Genomic DNA, 21,350 nt, shown 5'->3' on the forward strand with positions numbered 1-21,350 from the left:
AATAGTGATGAGCGAGTATACTCGTTGCTCAGGTGATCTCCGAGTATTTTGGTGTGCTTGGAGATTTAGTTTTCATCGCCTCAGCTGCATGATTTACAGCTGCTAGACAGCCTGAATACACGTGGGAATTCCATAACAAACAGGCATTCCTCACATGTATTCAGCCTGTCCAGCAGCCACAAATCATGCAGTTGAGACCACGAAAACTAAATCTCCGAGCACACCAAAATACTCGGAGGACACCCGAGCAACGAGTATACTCACTCATCACTACTCTGGAACGATGGAAACATGTTCTGTCTAGCAGTCTGGTGGACGCCAGGAGAATATTACCTGCCTGACTGCATTATACCAACTGTAAAGCTGGGTGGAGAAGGGATAATGATTTCGGGGTAGTTTTCGTTGGTTGGCATAGTCCCCTTAATTTCACTAGGGAAATCTTAAGGAAATTCTCAAATTTGGGATTGACTATGCATTTCTTATTACCACTTTATGGGGGAAAAAAACAGCAATTCTGCTGTTGTGTTTGATTTCACTTTTCACCTATCACATGCTACACAAATAATGCGTTACCTATATTCTGGGGTTCAAGACAATTAGAGTATGTGCACACATTGCGGATTTGTGTGCGGAATTTTCCGTGCGGAATCTGCTTATTTTGGCAGAATCCGCAGGTCAAAATCCGCACGTTTTTTCTACGGGTTTTGTGCAGATTTCCCATGTGTTTTTACACCTGCGGAGTCCTATAATGGAATGAGTGTAAAAACGCTGCAGAATCCGCACAAAGAATTGACATACTACGGAAAATAAACCGCTGCGTTTCTGCACAGATTTGTCCGCAGCATGTGCACAGCAGATTTTTTTCCATAGATTTACATTGTACTGTAAATCACTAAGAAATCTGCAGCGGATTTGCAGCAAATCCGCAACGTGTGCACATACCCTTATGGTGATGCTAGCAATATTTAGTTTTATTTATGTTTTACTAATTTTGTACAGTGAAACACACAAAAATCATCACTTGTTTTTATTGTGACCATGTTCTGAGAGCTGTAAGTTTTAGGCTATGTGCACACAATGCGGAATGGGGATTTTGTAAAATACGCAGGTAAATCTGCAGGTCAAAAGACCTGAGGTTTTACCTGCGGATTGCTCTGAGGTTTTGCCCTGCGGTTTTTCATCTCTACAATGGAGGAGATGGCAAACCGCAGCGGAATGGCAAACCGCAGGAAAACTGCGTGGAAAAATCCACACCGTCTGCACTGCGTTTTTTTATTCCCATAGGGAATAATGGTACTGTACACCGCAGCAAAAACTGCTGCGGACGCGCAGCGGCCAAAACCGCTGCAGAAACGCAGCAGAATCCGCAGCGTGTGCACACAGCCTTAGATTTTTTTTTTTGTCAATAGAACTCCGCCTGGGCTTATTTTTTAGTGTGACAAGATTTAGTTTTCAGTGAGTCTATTTTCTGGTACTTACAACTTTTTTGATCGCTTTTTTGTGTTTTGGGAGCTGGAATGAACTTAAGCACTGTTCACTATTCAAGGCAAGCTGCAATGTACGCACCGATAAGATTCATCTTTATCTTTGCTTGCTGGTTTGCACACTTGTGGTCACGTGCCGACTTGAGTCTTTGCCACTGTTTGCAGAAAATGTACTTAGGATTGGACAGCACCTTTCAGTTTAAAATATATGTCAACTTTATTATGCCGCTTGATAAGATAATGACGATACCAATACATAGGTTGAAAAAAATACCTTGGTCCATCAAGTTCAACCTTTCCCCACCAATTATGCATTTTTTTTTTACTAAATTATCTACAACCCACATTGATTGTTTTATATATTGAGGAAATCATCCAGCCCTTTTTTTAAGTCTGTTATAGTGTCTGCCATTACTACCTCTTGTGGTTGGCATTCCACAGTCTGACTGATCTACGGTAGCTGTAAAGAACCCTTTCCCATTTAGCTGTCGGAATTGTCTGTCTTCCACCTGTAATTAATGTATTTTTTTTCTTTTTTACATTTAAATCACTTAAAAAATATATATATTTTTTAGCAAAACTGTAATTTTAGGGACTTTTCTTTCCATCCAGCTGCTGTGTATATAGGTATGGCTCCGGCAGCCAATCGTACAAGTATAAGAGCAGTAACGACGATCAGCATAGAGGATATAGGTGTAATGGAGCACAAACTGACATTTGCCCATGACGGGTTTATGCATCAACTAGTGTTAAGGAGTTACAGTGCTGACTACTCTTTCTTTTATATAGGAAAAAATAACAACCTTGAGGAATAAGGTTGCCACTCATGCTCGTACAAGTGATGAGCAGAATCGGCAACTGCGGGAGAATAAGGAGGTGGTACACAAGCAGTTCCAGAAGCTAAAAGGCCAGATGAACCAAACAAGAACTGCGGAGCATAGTCGTCTCACCACTCTGACTGTTCAGAGCAATGCAACGCTCAAGGAACTGAACAGGATTATAGACAAGGTATCACCACATGTACTAATATAAATATACAGGGTGGTCCAAAAGTAGGTGGACAGTATGTGTAATAGGGTTATGAAGGAGGAGATTTATCAAACATGGTGTAAAGTGAAACTGACTCAGTTGCCCTTAGCAACCACTCAGATTCCTCTTTTCATTCTTCACAGACTCTTTGGAAAATGAAAGGTGGAATCTGATTGGTTGCTAAGGGCAACTGAGTCAGTTTCACAGATCCAGTTTTCACAGATAAATCTCCCCCAAATCTGTTTTCTTTTCAGATAATTCAGATAACCCATAATGGCAAATAATTTAAATACAGATCAAAGAAAATGGATTTAAAAAGAGTATTGGAAATCTCAAAATGCTGAAACAGTTAGAGCAAATTGGGTTGAAACAATTGGTACTCAAGCCCCAAAGAGACAAACCATTTACCAGATTCGTGACAAATTCCATGCCACTGGCTCAATCCTTAATGCTCCAAAAACTGGTCGACCCAAAACAGCCTGTACAGAAAATAAGAAATAACTTGTTGCTGAAACATTTGTTCAGAGTCCAAAAAAGTCCACCAGAAGAGTCTCCTTAGAATTGGGCATTTCACAAGCTTCCATCATGTGAATCCTGAAATCTATTGGGTGGAAAGTGTATCGTCCACATCTAATTCATGGTTTATTGGAAGATGATCCAGACAGGCGGCTGCAATTTAGTGAGATTCTGCTTAACGAAATTGAAGAAAATCCAGTACTTTTAGATAACATTATGTGGAGCGATGAAGCTTCTTTCACATTATCTGGCCATATTAACAGATATAATTGTATTTACTGGTATAATGAGAACATGCATTTAACGTTAGAGCAACAACTAAATGAGCCTGGTGTCAATGTTTGGGGTGGGATTTCAAGTTTTGGTGTTTTTGGACCATTTTTTTTTTCTGAAGCAGTCACAGGAGACAAGTATCTCGAAATTCTAATGAATCAAGTTGTTCCCCAGTTACAGCAACAGCCTAATTCAAATGACCTTTATTTCTAACAAGATGGGGCCCCTCCACATTATTCAAGAGTCGTCCGCGAGTATCTTGATGAAACATTTCCTAATAAATGGATCGGCCGAAGAGGCCCACTTGATTGGCCGGCACGTTCACCAGACTTCACCCCAATGGTTTTTTTCTTTTGGGGAGTACTCAAGGACAAAGTTTATAGTCAAAAACCAAAAAGTGTCAGTGATTTGAAAAATGACATAAGAGATGCATTTCAAGAAATTAATACCCAAAGAGACTTGTGCAAAAATGTTTGTCGAAGCGTAAGAGGCAGACTTCAAAGCTGTGCAAACTGTGATGGAAAACAGTTTGAGCACCTGCGCTGAAAATATTTAAGGGCTTTTGTATTATTGTTCCGAATAAAATGTAATTGTCCATGTTATGCTTGTGTTAGTAAATATAATTTTATATATAAATCAAAATAAATGGTATTATTTTCTGTCCACCTACTTTTGGACCACCCTGTGTGTATGTGTGTGTGTGTATATATATATATATATATATATATATATATATATATATATATATATATATATATATATATATATGTACTAATATAAATATACATGGGGTTTATAGGATCTGTACATGCAGTATGTGACGTGTAAGACTCACTTTGAATATTCCACTTCATCTATTTGTAGAAATTGCTAAATGCAATGCCCCATTACCAATTAAGGATCAGGTCTAGTTTGACCTTTAATGGTTTTTGGAACAACTATTTAATGACCGAATATTTTTTTTGTTTTTCACTGTTGTATTCCAGGAGCATTTTTCTTTCCATCAACATAACGATGTGAGGGCTTTTGGTTTTTGTAATATGAGTTGTATTTCTCAGAAGCACCTTTTTGGAATGCATATACTTTGTTAACTCTTTATGGGGAGGCAATACTTTTTTTTGACCATTTCAATTTTATACTATTTATGTACCTCACAGATTCAGAATAATCAACATATTTTAATCCATAGTGTATTCCTAGCAGTAATGTTTCATCCCAGCTCTCTTCAGGTCATTGACCAGGACCTCCCCGTGTAGTTCTGAGATGATTCCTGACTTTTCTCAGAATCATCCTTACCCCACGAGGCAAGATCTTGCATGGAGTCCCAGACTGAGGAAGATTGACAATCATCTGGTGTTTCTTCCATTTTGTAATAATTGTGCATACAGTTGTTGCCTTCTCACCAAGCTGCTTGCCTATTTTACTGTAGCCCATCAAAGCCTTTTGCAGATCTACAATTTTGACCCTGGTGTCCTTAGACAGCTCTTTGGTCTTGGCCATGGTGGAGAGGTTGGAATGTGATTGAGTGTGTGGACAGGTGTCTTTTATACAGGTAACGAGTAAAACAGGTGCAATTAATACAGATGAGTGCAGAGTAGGAGGACTTCTTAAAGAAAAACTAACGGGTCTGTTAGAGCCAAAATTCTTGCTGGTTTGTAGGTGATCAAATATTGATTACCGTATATACTCGTGTATAAGCCGAGATTTTCAGCCCATTTTTTTGGGCTGAAAGTCCCCCTCTTGGCTTGTACACGAGTCATATACGGGGGTCGGCGGGGGAGGGCGAGTGGGGGGTGTCAGAGACCATACTCCCCCCTCCTGGCACGGTCTCTGCAGCCCCCCTGCTTCCCCCATGATCTCAGTGTCCCAGCTGTTCCTGCATTCAGCGGTCACATGGTACTGCTCATTAAACTCATGAATATGCACATGTTTAATGAGCGGTACCACGTGACCGCTGAATGCAGGAACAGCCTGGGACGCCGACATCATGCTGGAAGCAGCAGGGGCTGAAGACTAGAGACCGGGCGCCAGGAGGGGGCTGGTGAGTCCTCTGGCTGTGACATTTAGTCAGTGCGTGCCCTCTGCTAACGTCACTGCACAGGACCTGGGAAATAGGGATGGAACCGGGAACGGTAAATATAGCCAGTGCCGGGGGCCTGAGACAGCGGCTACACCGGCATCTGGCCCCCAGCGATGAAGAGGTGAGTTTTTTGTTTTTTTTTCTTATAGCAGCAGCGGCAGCAGCATATGGGGGGTATTTTATGTATGGAGCATCTACTTGGGACACCATTAACCCTTGTGCAGCATATGGGGGGTATTTTATGTATGGAGCATCTACTTGGGACACCATTAACCCCTGTGCATCATATGGGGGGTATTTATGTATGGAGCATCTACTTGGGCCACCATTAACCCTTGTGCAGCATATGGGGGGTATTTATGTATGGAGCTTCTACCTGGGCCACCATTAACCCTTGTGCAGCTATATATGGGGGTATTTATCCTTGGAGCATCCTGTTGGGCCACCATTAACCCTTTTGCAGCATTTTATGGGGGTATTTATCTATGGAGCATCTTTTTGGACCACCATTAACCCTTGTGCAGCACCACCCTCGGCTTATACACGAGTCAATAAGTTTTCCCAGTTTTTTATGGCAAAATTAGGGGGGTCGGCTTATACGCGGGTCGGCTTATACACGAGTATATACTGAAAATGCAAATTAATTACTTAAAAATAATACAGTGTGATTTTATGGATTTTTTTTTAGATTCTGTCTCTCACAGTTGAAGTGTACCTTCAATAAAGTGGGTGTATAATAATCAAATTGTATACCCTTCAGAGAGCTAATTATCCTGTCTGAAAATGGCAGTAAATACAGTGCTCCTATACCGGTACAATCTCTAGAATACAACCAGGATGACACAATGTATACTCTTAAATGAACTATTTAATAAATCTTCTGCTATAGTAATGTAAGGTGCACCTGTGCATACATCCCAAAATACTGTCACCCTGGCAGGTCACCCACATAAAATGAACATGGACCCAGGAGGTAACTTATCTTATTAATGACGATTGACTGTCAGATCCCTTTGTGCAGACGCGTTTCCCCCCTTGGGTTTGGAGTTCATCAGGGGACCATTTCTTGAAGAGAAATCTTAATAGGTCTAAGGGCTGAGTGGTTTCAGGCTCCGTTCTTCCCAGAAAGTAATGTCTGTGCTGAGGATCCTCTCCATATTTAAGGAGGAACTACCACCCATGTCTTTCTAGTTGGTTCTCATCAGTATATTGCTGCTAATGTACATGTAGATTTCCTGAAAGTATGAATATAGGGGCCAACGTGAAAATGGCAAGAGTCAATTTTTCTTAATACAGATGGTGATGTGGAAAAACATTGATAAATTATTATAAATATATTTAACACAAAAACCTGACTGAAACAGTAGGCCATATTCTGATGATACATTCCATTTAAATACTGATTACATATAAATAAAAGTAACTTATGTTTTTAATATCTCTTATATTAAAGATATAAACTCCCTTAAGTGTAAAAATGGGAATCTTGTCTATATAAAATAAGGTTTTATTGTTTGCTCCATGTACAGGGAGAGCAGATTCTTCGCTTGGCAGAAATGTGTCGAAAGCTGGAAACCGAGGAAGAGAAAGTGCTGCCATTTTACTCCTCCTCATTAAGTGATGAAGAGAAGAAGGAGGCTGAGAGAGCCAGCATGGAGCAGCCGTCGGAGCAGCTGGCACAGGTGGGTATACCTGGGTGCCACAATTTATAAAGCTTACATTTATTAACGACAACCTTTTAGCACGTCGTTATCTATGATAACCCTTCTCACATCAATAATTATTGAGCATCTTTAAGGCATCTACTCAAAAAGGAGCTGCAAAGAAATGAACATCGACTTTTACATCAAAGAGCATTAGAGAGGTTCTGACCGAACATCAGAAGGGGCTAAATGGTGTGAGCAGTGTCAGGCATGCCGCTGTGATACCTCTGCAGCATAAGGCCACAAGCAGGGCTGACTATGTAGTGATTCTTCTTTAATTCCTTACATAAGCAGCTTCATTTTTATTACCAATGAACATATATACTGTGACAATTTGCCTGTCCATTAGCTCTCGGGCTTGCCCTCTTCTCGGACAGATGGTTGACACATAAAGCAACTTTCATTCAAACTCAGTGGATTAGGCTCAAACTGGCTGCAACTAACTTCATTATCCTCAGAGACACAGAAAAGCAAATGCAGGAGAAGAAGATACTATATGATCCCTTCAACGAGCCTTGCAACATAACCAGTTCTGTGTGAGAGCTAACGCGCAAGTACCACCTCAGAGAGGGAGCTACCCTAGAAGTTCATCTCTGATGCTTTTACAAGCTCTTTGCAGCATGATATAGAATAAATAACATCCTGTTTCCAGGTGTTTGCCCTTCATCAGTGTAGAACCGTGCCTGGCTGGATGAAACAGGCTTTCTGTAAATGAGATTTTGTCTTGGAATTTAACCCTTGTCATGTTGTAAAAAGGTCCTAAAAGGGTTAGACATTGACTTGTAGGATAGCTACCTTCCTTTGGTGGTACTTTCCAGATAGCTCTTTCACTGAGCACAAGAAACTAATTTGCGTACTTTTCTCTAATGGATTATTGCCTGTAAGACTTTATGCACAGCTAGTTTCTTGATGGAGAACAGTACCCAATGTAGCCAGCCAGACTCTGCTTTACACTGATGAGGAGCACACACCCGAAAACAGACTGTCTGTAGATGGGCTTCTGTCTTGGCATTTATCCCTAGTCATCTTGCAGGGCTCATTAAGGCTATGTGCCCACATTGCAGAAATGCTGTGGAATTGTCCTCAGCATTTCCGCAACTCCCCGCCTCGGGTAAAACGCATGCGGAATTCGCATGTGTTTTCCCGCAAAATACCAGCGTTATGCAAGTGGTTTTAGCTTGCGGAATTCAATCACTTTTCCAAGCAATTTGAAGCATCGCTTGGAAAAGTGATTGACAGGTTGGTCACACTTGGCATCTCATGACCACGCTGCGTCTTTACTAGTATCACTTAGTGTGAAGGACTATTTCCACTTTCTGAATTCTAACTAAATTAATATCACCTTCTAGGCTCTGACCACATCTACCTCTGAGGCTTCATTAAGAGCCTCTATCACAGATTCTGTTGATTTTTGTTGCTCGCGGTCCTGTGTTTTCCACAGGTGGCACCTGACTGACTCGTTTGTAACACAGCGGGGTACGTCAGGCAGTGCCACTGTCTGTGGAGGAACATTCCCGATACAGCAGTGTTATGAGCGACCAATAGAGGTTAAGCTAACGTTTACGTATAGATTTTGACAGGAATGAGTGGAGGCAGAAATACTAGTTTTCTGCATTTTAGTTGGACCCAGTTATGTCTTGACTAATCTTATTTATTTTTTGTTTAATATCTTTCTATTATATAGGGAATATATTGTTTATATTATCCATATATGTGCATATTGGTATTTATTATATTCTCTATTCTATTTTCTATTGATATTTAATTATGACATAATTTCTCACCTTATTTCTTTCACTCTGTTCAGTCCTTCACTTTTCTTTACATTTCCTATTACTTATGGGCACATTTCTCTTTTTAAATATGGTGCCATCTTTACAAGCGTTGTTTCATGCCGCCCCCTGTAGCCTTGCGTCACTGCATAACGTGCATGATCGTGATCGCGTAATGTGCCCTAATATGCAACCACGCTATTAATGTGGCAAATAGCAACCATTGGGTAATTACTTTTATTGATTTAACCAATTACTACCTTCTTTTTACTATAAAATGCATGTTGGGGTCTGAGGTGGAGGCTGATGCAGTGACACACCTTGATTTAACTTATGTGGTCTGTATGAATTACCTTTTATATTTATGAAAAACTAAATATATTTGAGTGTATTCTATTGGACTTCTATACGCCCTGTGATAAAACACTCCGGGATCGGCTTTGCTGGGGTCAAAGGTCATGTGCGTTCAGCATGAAACTCAGGCGCAGAGCTGGGATTCGGGTGTAACTGACCCTGGGTCAGGTTTATTAACGGTGAAAGCAATGCAAAAGGAAAATAAAACATAAAACAAATCCTTGCCTGTCTGGCACTAACTAAACAATGGACAACCTAACTACCAACTGGCGGGCTTCTCCCGTTCAGCCAAACCACAGTTGCAGTGGGCACTGCTTTCACTCACGTGTGTCTCTCACACAGACAGGCTCTCTGTGTTCCCAGGCTGAGACACTCACACAACCACCAGGCATCCTTTTATATCCACCTCCCATTATTCATTAGCAAGCAGGTGCGATACTGACCAGACTAGGCCACATAGGAAAGGAATCTGGGCGAGATATACCTGCCCTCATCCACTATTCCCACATGATTCTCACATATCCCCCCCCCTCTGCTCAGACCACTCCGGCCGAGCAATGACACCCGCCAAACAGTGCACTCGGGACAGGGCATCTGCATTTCCCATCTGTACCCCTGGGCGGTGCTCCACCGTAAAAGTGTAGGCCTGCAGGGCAAGGAACCACCGGGTCACCCGGCTATTCCGTTCCTTGTTCAAGTGCATCCACTTGAGAGGGGCATGGTCAGTGATCAGCCTGAACTTTCGGCCCACCAGGTAATATTTGAGGGCCTCTAGAGCCCAATGGCTAGGCACTCTTTTTCTACGACTGCATACCTTTGCTCGTGTTTATTCAGCTTCCTGCTGAGATAGAGGACTGGGTGTTCCACTCCGTCCCTCACTTGTGAGAGTACGGCCCCGATACCGGTATCAGAGGCATCCGTTTGTACCACAAACTCGCTGCGGAAGTCCGGAGTCACCAGTACGGGCTGAGAGCAAAGTGCCCGTTTTAGGCTATGGAAGGCTTCTTCAGCCGCTAAACTCCATTTAATCATGACGGAGTCTTTCCCTTTTGTAAGATCCATCAGGGGGGTAGCGATGGCTGCAAAATTGGGTATGAAGCGGCGATAATAGCCGGCGATCCCCAGGAAGGCTTGCACCTGCTTCTTGTTGACAGGTTGTGGCCAGTCCTGAACCGCCTGAATCTTATCAACCTGGGGTTTAACAACACCCCTCCCAATTACATACCCCAAATACTGGGCTTCTTCTAGCCCGATGTGACATTTCTTCGGGTTCGCGGTTAGACCTGCCTCCCACAGGTCGTCAATCACAGCTTGTACTTTCTGGAGATGAGTCTCCCAGTCCAAGCTGTAAATGACAATGTCGTCCAAATAGGCCGAAGCGTACTGCCTATGTGGCCTCAGGACTCGATCCATCAGTCTCTGGAAGGTCGCCGGTGCTCCGTGCAGTCCAAACGGCATATACACATACTGAAATAGACCTTCTGGGGCAGCAAATGCCGTCTTTTCTCTGGCAGCCTCCGCCAGTGGGATCTGCCAATACCCCTTTGTTAGGTCTAGGGTCGTAATATACCGGGCTTTTCCTAACCGATCTATCAACTCGTCGACCCGGGGCATAGGGTAGGCATCAAACTTTGAGACCGCATTCAGTTTCCTGAAGTCATTGCAGAACCGGATGGTGCCGTCCGGTTTAGGAATTAGCACAATCGGGCTGGACCAAGCACTGTGCGATTCCTCAATGACACCTAACTCTAACATTGCCTTCACTTCTCGGGAAACGGCTTCACGGCGCGCTTCTGGGATTCGGTAGGGCTTTACGTGAACTGTGACACCAGGTTCTGTTATATGATGTCATGTTTCATTAGCGTAGTCTGCCCGGGGTTTTCTGAGAAAAACTTTTGGTTGTGAAGTAGAAACTGCCTGACCTCAGTCTTTTGCCACTCCGAGAGAGTCTCTGCAACCCGTACCTCCGGTACGGTATGCGAGCAGACGGGACGGGCCAGCTCCGCTGACAAGGTAGACCGATCTTTCCAGGGTTTTATCAGATTTACATGATAAATCTGTTCAGGTTTCCGCTTACCTGCCTGGTATACTTTGTAGTTTACTTCACCAACTCTTTCCTTAATCTCAAAGGGGCCCTGCCACTTTGCCAGGAACTTACTGTCCACCGTGGGGACTAGGATCAACACCCTATCTCCGGGTGCAAACGTACGGATCTTGGCGCCCCTATCATAGATTCTTTTTTGGGCTCCTTGAGCCTGTATCATGTGTTCTTTGACGATAGGCATAACAGCCACAATACGGTCCCGCATTTGTGTGATGTGATCTATCACTGTTTTAAACGGAGTGACCTGACCCTCCCAGGTTTCTTTTGCAACGTCTAACAGTCCGCGAGGACGTCGGGCGTACAATAACTCGAAAGGCGAGAATCCCGTGGAAGACTGGGGTACTTCCCTGATGGCAAAAAGCAAATACGGAAGTAAATAGTCCCAGTTCTTCCCATCCTTGTCTATCACCTTTCTCAGCATCTGCTTCAGAGTTTTATTGAACCGATCGACCAACCCGTCTGTTTGAGGATGATACACGGATGTGCGTAACGGTTCGATTTGTAACAATCGGCAGAGCTCCTTCATTACCCTGGACATAAAGGGGGTCCCCTGGTCGGTGAATATCTGTTTTGGTATACCGACCCGACTAAACACATGCACCAGTTCCTTGGCAATCGTCTTGGTGGCCGTGTTATGCAAAGGGATGGCCTCCGGGTAACGAGTGGCATAATCCAAGATGACCAGGATATGTTGGTGTCCACGTGCAGACCGTGGAAGGAGTCCAATTAAATCCATCCCAATCCTTTCAAATGGGACTTCAATAATAGGTAGGGGTACCAAAGGGCTACAGAACCGGGGCTTAGGTGCAGAGGCTTGGCAGTCAGGACAAGACTCACAATATACACGAATATCGTGATGCATGCCTGGCCAAACAAAACAGTGTTATATCCTTTCGGTGGTTTTCTGGACTCCCAGGTGACCTCCCATCACATGTCCGTGAGCCAGGTCCAGCACCTGCCGCCGGTAGGGTTTTGGCACGACTAATAGTTGCACCGTATCTTCCCCCTTTTTCTCTATCTGATAGAGTAAATCATTCTCCAGAACCATGTAAGGATATGCCAGCCTAGAGCCAGGTTCTACGGGTATCCCATTTATCACTTTTACATTTGTCCTAGCCTGAGAAAGGGTAGGATCCTTTATTTGCTCGCTTTGGAAGTCATCTTTCTGAACTTCTAAATCCGGCAAACGGGGAGGTGGACGGCTGTCGGCCTCCTCCGCTTCCCCGGTCTCCTCCGTATCACCCGCCATGACTGAAAACGGGAACTGCAGGTCATTTCCCGCAGACTCTTCCCCCGAATCTTCCGGGGAGACCTCTTCCAGGGGTTCGGGACCCACACGCGCCCTGGGAGAAGAATCATGTACACGATTACCCGAGGGCATCAACTGATTCTCCCACAATTGCCAGAAGTGGGGAAAATCCCGGCCCAGGATAACATCATGCAATAACGCCGGGACGAGTCCCACTTTATGTTGCACAGACCCATAGGAAGTAGTAATGCATATGACCGTGGTGAGGTACGAACAGGTGTCTCCATGCACACACGTTACAGAAAATTTGTCTGATGGTCCAGTCGGGACTGACACCAGACTGGCCTTCACCAGAGTCACCACACTTCCCGAGTCTAACAATGCCACCACATTTTTGCCATCAACAGTTAAATCACACAAGTGTTTTTCCACATCCTTTTGACCGGCATTCACACTCACTACCCGTGCAACCATAGACATGCGGTTTTTAGAGTCTGTGACGTCGCACTGCATGGGTTCAGTAGTGACCGAACAGTTCGCAGCAATATGTCCCATCTCTTGGCAGCGGAAACATCTAACGGGCCCCTTGCTTAGACCATAGTTCGTTACTCTCGGCCTCGCAGAGCGGGCAGTCCCGTTTTCCTCCCCCACTGTCTTAGGGATTTTTCTATCTCCCCTACTCCCTGGAACAGTCTTACCGGTTCCACGCGGAGATGATGAAGAACGAGGTGGGGTAGCGTCGTCTCAGAGTCCTTCCGCCACGGAGTAACGTTCAACCAGATCCACCAGTTGATCTGCCATCGTAGGATTTCCATGGCTTACCCACTTCCTCAGGGCTAGCGGTAGAGCTCTCAGGTACTTGTCCATGACAAATCTCTGGATTATCTCTGGCGCTGTCAACACCTCGGGTTGTAGCCACTTCTTCGTCACGTGGATCAGGTTGAACATCTGTGACCGCGGTGGTTTATCCGGCTGATAAGTCCATTGATGCACTCTCTGTGCACGGACAGCGGTCGTCACTCCCAGCCGGCCCAAGATCTCGGCTTTCAATTTGTCAAAGTCCTGCGCAGCTTCAGGTTCCAAGTCATAATACGCCTTTTGGGCCTCACCGGAAAGAAACGGGGCAATCAGGCCGGCCCATCGTGCCTTCGGCCATTTTTCTCGCACCGCCGTCCGTTCAAACGTGGTCAGGTATGCCTCGACATCATCTTCGGTCGTCATCTTCTGCCAGTACTGACTCACGTGAATCACTCTCGACTCTGCTTCCAGGTTAACCTCAGGTAAGCTTGCCAGGCGCTGCGCCACCTGCTGGAGAAGCGAACGATCGGTAGCTGTCATGTCCACCAACTCCTTCAGCTGGGCCATCACCCGATTAGCTTCTTGCTGGACGGTGGTGGACTGTACCAGCGCTTTCACCACGTCCTCCATGCTCATGCTTGCAATGTGATGCCCGCATTCTCCACCACAATGTGATAAAACACTCCGGGATCGGCTTTGCTGGAGTCAAAGGTCACGTGCGTTCAGCATGAAACTCAGCTGGGATTCTGGTGTAACTGACCCTGGGTCAGGTTTATTAACGGTGAAAGCAATGCAAAAGGAAAATAAAACATAAAACAAATCCTTGCCTGTCTGGCACTAACTAAACAATGGACAACCTAACTACCAACTGGCGGGCTTCTCCCGTTCAGCCAAACCACAGTTGCAGTGGGCACTGCTTTCACTCACGTGTGTCTGTCACACAGACAGGCTCTCTGTGTTCCCAGGCTGAGACACTCACACAACCACCTGGCATCCTTTTATATCCACCTCCCATTATTCATTAGCAAGCAGGTGCGATACTGACCAGACTAGGCCACATAGGAAAGGAATCTGGGCGAGATATACCTGCCCTCATCCACTATTCCCACATGATTCTCACAGCCCTTAATTGAAATACCTCCAACTTTTATGAGCCCTTTGCCATCTAGTGGTAATGCTTCTCATTTATCCCCTTTACCCCCAACGGTGGTTTGCATGTTAATGACCAGGCCAATTTATACAATTCTGACCACTGTCCCTTTATGAGTTAATAACTCTGGAACGCTTCCATGGATCCCAGTGATTCTGACATTGTTTTTTCGTAACATATTGTACTTCATGATAGTGGTAAAATTTCATTGTTATACCTTGCGTTCATTTGTGAAAAAAATGGAAATTTGGCGAAATTTTTTTTCCCAATTTTCCAACTTTGAATTTTTATGCCCTTAAATCACAGAGATATGTCGCAAATACTAAATAAGTAACATTTCCCGCATGTTTGCTTTACATCAGCACAATTTTGGAACTAACATTTTTTTTGTTAGGAAGTTCTAAGGGTTAAAATTAAACAGCGATTTCTCATTTTTACAACACCATTTTTTTTTGGGACCACATCACATTTGAAGTCACTTTGAGGGGTCTATATGATAGAAAATACCGAAAAGTAACACCATTCTAAAACCTGCACCCCTGAATGTGCTCAAAACCACATGAAAGAAGTTTACTAACCCTTCAGGTTCTTCACAGAATTTTTGGAATGTTTAAAATAAATGAGCATTTAATGTTTTTTCACAAAAAATTACTTCAGATCCATTTTTTTTATTTTCCAAAGGGTAACAGGACGTTTGGACCCCAAAAGATGTTGTGCTATTTCTCCTGAGCATGCCGATACCCAATATGTGCAGGTGAACCACTGTTTGGGCGCATGGCAGAGCTCGGAAGGGAAGGAGCGCAGTTTTACTTTTTCAACTCAAAATTGGCTGGAATAAAGATCGCGTTTGGAGAACCCCTGATGTGCCCACACAGTGGAAACCCCCCAAGTGAAACCATTTTGGAAACTAGACCACCTAAGAAAATTATCTAGATGTGTGGTGAGCACTCTGAACCCCCAAGTGCTTCACAAAAGTTTATATCGTAGAGCCGTAAAAATAAAAATCATATTTTTTCCACAAAAATGATCTTTTCGCCCCCAATTTTTTATTTTCCCATGGGTAACAGAAGAAATTGGACCCCAAAAGTTATTGTGAAAATTATCCTTAGTACCATGATACCCCATATGTGGGGGTAAACCACTGTTTGGGCGCATGGCAGAGCTCAGAAGGGAAGATTTTGCTGTTATGGTTTGCAGGTGCCATGACACACTGGGAGAGCCCATGAGGTGCCAAAACAGCAGAACCTCCCATAAGTGACCCCATTTTATGAACTACACCTCTCAATGAATTCATCTAGGGGTGCAGTGATCATATTGACACCATGGGTGTGTCACAGAATTTTATTCCATTGGGCAGTGAGGACAAAATAACTACATTTTTTACACCTTTACCACCAAAATTTTGTTTTAGCCAAAAAATTTTACATTTTCACACAAGAAATGGGTAAAAATGTTAACAAAATTTGTCCCGCAATTTCTTCTGAACGTGGCAATACCCCATATGTGGCTGTACAGTGCTACTTAGCCATGCGGAGAGACTCGGGAGGAACGGAGCGCTATTTGTCTATTCAAGTGAATGGGTCTGTGCACTTCAGTGTGTTTTCACGGACCGTGTGTCCGTGGGCTAAACCGCTGACATGTCCGTTTTTTAATGTCATCACGGGCCACAAAACATCCAGCACACGTGCATACGCATAATACACGGATGTCATCCATGTGACAAGCATCGGCGCCGGGGAAGAAGCTTACAGTAAGCGCTGTTCCCCAGCGCCGGGTGCTGAACATGGCTCTCATCATTCTCCACTGCTGTGCTGGCGATCGCACCCCCCGTGTGTTTGGCCGATCGCTTAGATGTACTATTCTGTCCATGGTCAAATTGGCCCGGGTCACATGGACGGAATAGTATGTCTGATGTCAGAAAGGGGTTAATAGTACAGTGCCCTGCATCAGCCCCCCCCTTTTTTGTGCTTTTATTCATAAGGCTACTTTCACACATCAGGTTTTCGGCGTCAGGCGCGATCCGGCGTCGTGCCGGAATGCCGGATCCGGCAAATGTTTTGTAAAACCTGATGTGCCGGATCCGGTTTTCTGCCGGATCCGTCTTGTTCTTGACAGACAAAACCGGATCCGTCTCATCCGGTTCATCCGTTTTTCTATCCGTTTTTCGACGGATTACGCCGGATCTGGTTTTTAAAATTGACCCTTGTGGCCTTCCGAACGGGATTGGCTACTGGAAAACTATATATAGCATGTTCCTACAGCCCTTCTTTGACAGGTTGTAGAGGAGAAAGTGCAGGTTGGAGAGAAGAGCAAGTTACTGGCGAAGATGGATGTTGTCATTGGAAATATTACCACTAGAAGTTCTGTGACGGTTTCAGTAATGAGGGACAATTTTGCACTATACTTTGTCACCTCAAGGCAGAGTACACTGGCAGGATGACAGAGTGTGAAAGATTTGTGCCCTAACCAAACTTGTGTACCTTCTGGACCAACAGTATATACCTTTGCCAACCAAAGTTGGCTATCTTGTTATGGTCTTACTATTTTTAGCTTTAGGCCACAGGTGTGTACCTGGTTGTGTTTTATGCAAAGTATTTCACCTTTTAACAAAAGTTGTGTACATTGTTAGGAAATCACCAACAATAAACACAACTTTTCAGGTGAAATACTTTGCTTCAAATACAACCAGGAACACAACTGTGGCAAAAAGCTAAAATTTACCCACAGTTATATACCTGGTTTTGAATACCTTTTTACCTTTTAAATACCCTGTATTTAACCTTTTTTTTAAACATATTTCGCCGCAGAAAGAAATGACAGACAACCAGTGTAAACAATAATTTAACTTTTATTTAAAATATTTTTTTTTGTGTAAACTGTTTTTAAAGTTAAAAAAACTTTTTTAATAAAGGTTTGAAACCAACCAAATGGGCATTTTTATTACAAAAAAAACATTATAACTCGGTGTAGTGTGGGGTGGAAATACTGCTGGAGGGGCTGCGGGACACTTCGACAATGGGAGTGTGGAGAGAGGACTGGGATCGTGGTGGGGAAGGAACAGTTAGAGGTGATGGTGTGGAAAAAGCTACAGAATGGGTGGACATGTGGGAGGCAGAAGAGGTGGTGGCGGTGGAGTGGAGGGTTGGGCAGGGACTGTAGGAGCAGATGATGTTGATGGAAAGTTGTATGGGGAAGGAGTTTGGTACGGGGCAGGTTGCTGGAAGTGGGGAGATGTCTGGTACGGGGCAGGTTGCTGGAAGTGGGGAGATGTCTGGTACGGGGCAGGTTGCTGGAAGTGGGGAGATGTCTGGTACTGGGGAGGTTGCTGGTACTGGGAAGGTTGCTGGTACTGGTGAGGTTGCTGGTATGTAATAGGAGGGGGAGGATGGAAAGTGGCTGGAGGGGGTGCAGATGTAATAGGAGGGGGAGGATGGAAAGTGGCTGGAGGGGGTGCAGATGTAATAGGAGGGGGAGGATGGAAAGTGGCTGGAGGGGGTGCAGGTGGAGGAACTACAGTGGTGGGAGGTGGAGGTTGGGAGGTAACCTGCTGTAGAGCACCGTGGCACGAATGCATTACATGCATCTGCTGGGTAGGAGATAGTGTTGCCATGCGCTCCACAACAGACCTGAAAAAGGTGTGGTTTGGCGAAGATCTTGCTTCTGAATGCATGGTTTGCAGAAGTGTCTTCACCTCCAGAATGCTGGAGTTGATCTGCTGAAAGCCTGCGGAGATTTGCTCTGACAATACTTTTAGACAGTTCTGGAAAGATGCATTCAGATGCAAGAACTCTGGCGCATAACTCTTTTCCTGACCCCTCTGCCGCTGCCGCCCAGTACCCGCAGGTGTACTAGAGGTGGCAGGGGCAGAAGGGTGGGGTAAAGGGAAAGCGATCTCCTCACCAGCAGCTTCATGTAATGTAGGCGGCCACGATGCTCCTGTGCTGGTGGATGGGACAGATGGGTCGAATGTGTGGGAAGGCTGGGAAGGTGCAGATGTACCGGGGCGGTCGAAGTGTCCCTCGGTGCCGGTCTCCTCAGGGATCGCCTCAGAAGGGTCCAATCGTGCAGGCTCCCGAGTGCTGCTCACCGTGCTGTGGAATAAAGAGAAAAAAAAACAATTAAAATACTGACATGGTATGGCCCTGGCTGAAAAAAAAAAAGTTACATCTAACATTTTTTTTCACATGTGGTGTATAATATGTACCTTCTAGTGACCATTGTTTCCCGGAGGAACGACAGGGCTTGTGCGTACTTGTACTTGCTCCTGCGTCCTCCAGATCCACTCGGGGCCCGCATCTCTTTATTGAACTCCTTCTTGAAACGATCCCTCACAGACCGCCACCGATTCACAATTCTGTTCCCTGAAACGAGAAAGGAGTGGTTAGTATACAACATCAGTGTTTCACAAACTCCAGTCCTCATGGTCCCCAGGGGTCATGTTTTCAGGATTTCCATAGTAAATAGAAATCCTGAACACATGATCCGTGGGGACCACGAGGACTGGAGTTCGGGAAACACTGGTTTACATCAAGCAACCGGTACTGTATATACTTACGCTCTTTAATCTGGGCCCGAACATCGAGGTCCTCCCAGCGGCCCACAAGGAGCAAACAGATTTCCTCCCAGAGTCGTCGGGTAACGATAAGGTCAGCGTGGCGGCGGTCAGCCATATTCCAGAGCGGCTCCCTTTCTCTGACGAGATCGATGAGGTGGTCCACATCGAGTCCTCCATCCTCACCGTCAGAGTCGGGAGCACGCTGTGAAGGCTGTTAAAGAAAAAGACAAAAATAACATAATTAGCCTCCACAAAAGAAATGAAATAAAAAGTGCAAAAAAACAAAGCAAAAATATTTATACTTACACGCTGGTGACCGCCGCGTTGCTGTCGCCGACGACCCCGGGAGGCACTGCGAGGACCTCTTGGCCGAGCACCAGATTGGGAAGACTAGAGAAGAAAACAAAAAATGTTATGTCTTTGGATGTAGGCATTTGTTTGCTGTGTGTGGTCTGCAGAACATTGTTTTCTATGTGTTGTGTGTAGTGTGATGTTGTGTTTCTGCGTTTGATGCAAAAAACTTACCAATTGTGAGCCCACTCCAGGTGTCTGTCCACCCCTTCCTTCTTCTTCTGGGAGCTCCTCTTCATCTTGTGAATCCTGTTTTTTGAAATAAAAGGCAATGAATAGACATATATTACAGAGATGATGGATTTTGGAAATAAAAACTTACCGTCAAACGCTGACGATGCGAGGGAGGGCTCCCAGAAGATGATGTGCTGTCTTCCTGGTGGCCACACTCCATGCCTGTGGGTGGTGTTCCAGCTGCTGCCATTGCTGCTGCTGCTGCTGCATCTATTGGGCGGCTGTTGAATAAAGAGAAACAAAGGGCCAATGAATATCTTGATATTCAATAGCCCTAGTTTGGAGGAATGGGGGATTTGATAATTACCGTCTCTCATCTGCTGCTGGCCTCCCCTCCTCAGCATGTTCCATTTGGGGTGGTGGTGGTGCTGATGGTGCTGCAGTGGTCTCCTGCCTTCTCCTGCTGCGCTTGGTTGCTTTCTTGGGTGGCATGTTGGGTGTGGCTGTGGGTCCCACTGTCTTGCTTTTATATATGTCTTGTGGGCAGAGCTACTGAGCATGCTCAGACCAAAAAAACCGGATCCGGCCACCGGATCCGGCTTTCGCCGGATCAGGCGCATTGCGGCGCTCATAGGCTTTCATTGTGTGAAAAAGACGGACGCGCCGGATCCGGCGTGTCCGGCTTTTTCGCCGGAGACAAAAAACGTTACAGTAGCCGTTTTTTCCAGATGCCGGATCGCGACACATTGCCGGATCCGGCGAAAACCGGATGAAACGCATGGCCATCCGGCGCAAATGCAAGTCACTGGGGGGGAAACCGGATCCGGCATTGCATTTCGCCGGATCCAGTTTCTGTCAAAAGCGCCGGATCGCGCCTGACGGCGAAAACCTGATGTGTGAAAGAGGCCTAAGTGTATTTTAGCTAATTATGTCATGGTTTTCAATAAATTACTTAAGACAAAATATGTTTTATATTTTGAGTAAATCTTAAATGGTATATAGTTTTGAAATTGCTTTGATTTCTATTTTGCCCTTCAGATGATGCTGGACTACACTGCCCTAGATCAGTTTTGGAAGCGGTACAATAAGGTTCTCCTTGAACGCTGGGCACTGGATCGCGAGAAAACTGTCCTTTCTCATGACAACCAGAAACTGCGTGTTTTGCTGAAGCAGTACCTGGACGGCATCTCTGTAAGCAATGAGATCCTCACCCAGCAAAACTCCCTACTAATTCTCAACAACCGCAGTAACCTGATGCAGAAGTTTGCCCCACAAGTTCCTGTAACTGACAAGAGGGTTCAGCGTCCGGTCCACAACATCATCGAAGCTGCTCATGTGGTCAGTCGCACACTATGACCAGACTCATGGTCTACAGATCATTTGGAATTAGGGGAAGAGAAAGATAACAATTCAATTTGTTCTCCTTTAGGATTCTTAATATATTGTGACTCTTTCTAGAAAACTGCAGAAAATAAAAAAAACTATAAAAATCTCTCCTGTTTTTTGTAATAGTGTCCTGGTTGTTCCTCCTCTTGTCAATGTTGGCTAAATAGAAAGGGAAGACAGCAGCGAGATAGTCACCTATTTTTAATTTTCCATCTTCGTGTGGTCGCCCCACACGTCAAATCGCCGCATGCGGACGCATCCGCATACAACGCATGTCCCTGCGTACCCAATGTTAAAGATAGGTACGCAGCGAAACGCAGGACGCCTACAGAAGTAGGCGGCACTTCAGGGAGGAAGTAGGCAGCCATCCGC

The 21,350-nt window shown here is 44.8% G+C and overlaps 1 protein-coding gene across 4 annotated transcripts in view; it reads left to right on the forward strand.

Moving 5' to 3' along the window:
- Nucleotides 1-21,084, forward strand: part of DRC2 (dynein regulatory complex subunit 2) — a 113,900-nt gene extending 92,816 nt beyond the window's left edge. For all 4 annotated transcript variants that reach the window (XM_073563477.1, XM_073563475.1, XM_073563474.1 and 1 more), the window contains exons 7-9: nucleotides 2,274-2,492; nucleotides 6,912-7,064; nucleotides 20,631-21,084. In XM_073563477.1, coding sequence (XP_073419578.1) covers nucleotides 2,274-2,492; nucleotides 6,912-7,064; nucleotides 20,631-20,948 — 690 coding nt within the window. In that variant the 3' untranslated portion in view covers nucleotides 20,949-21,084. The remainder of the gene's footprint in view (nucleotides 1-2,273; nucleotides 2,493-6,911; nucleotides 7,065-20,630) is intronic.
- Nucleotides 21,085-21,350: the final 266 nt, after the last annotated feature.

The sequence above is a fragment of the Dendrobates tinctorius genome, unplaced genomic scaffold (assembly GCF_039654945.1).
Source record: "Dendrobates tinctorius isolate UK_male_01 unplaced genomic scaffold, ASM3965494v1 ptg000388l, whole genome shotgun sequence".
Classification (NCBI taxonomy): Eukaryota; Metazoa; Chordata; class Amphibia; order Anura; family Dendrobatidae; genus Dendrobates; species Dendrobates tinctorius.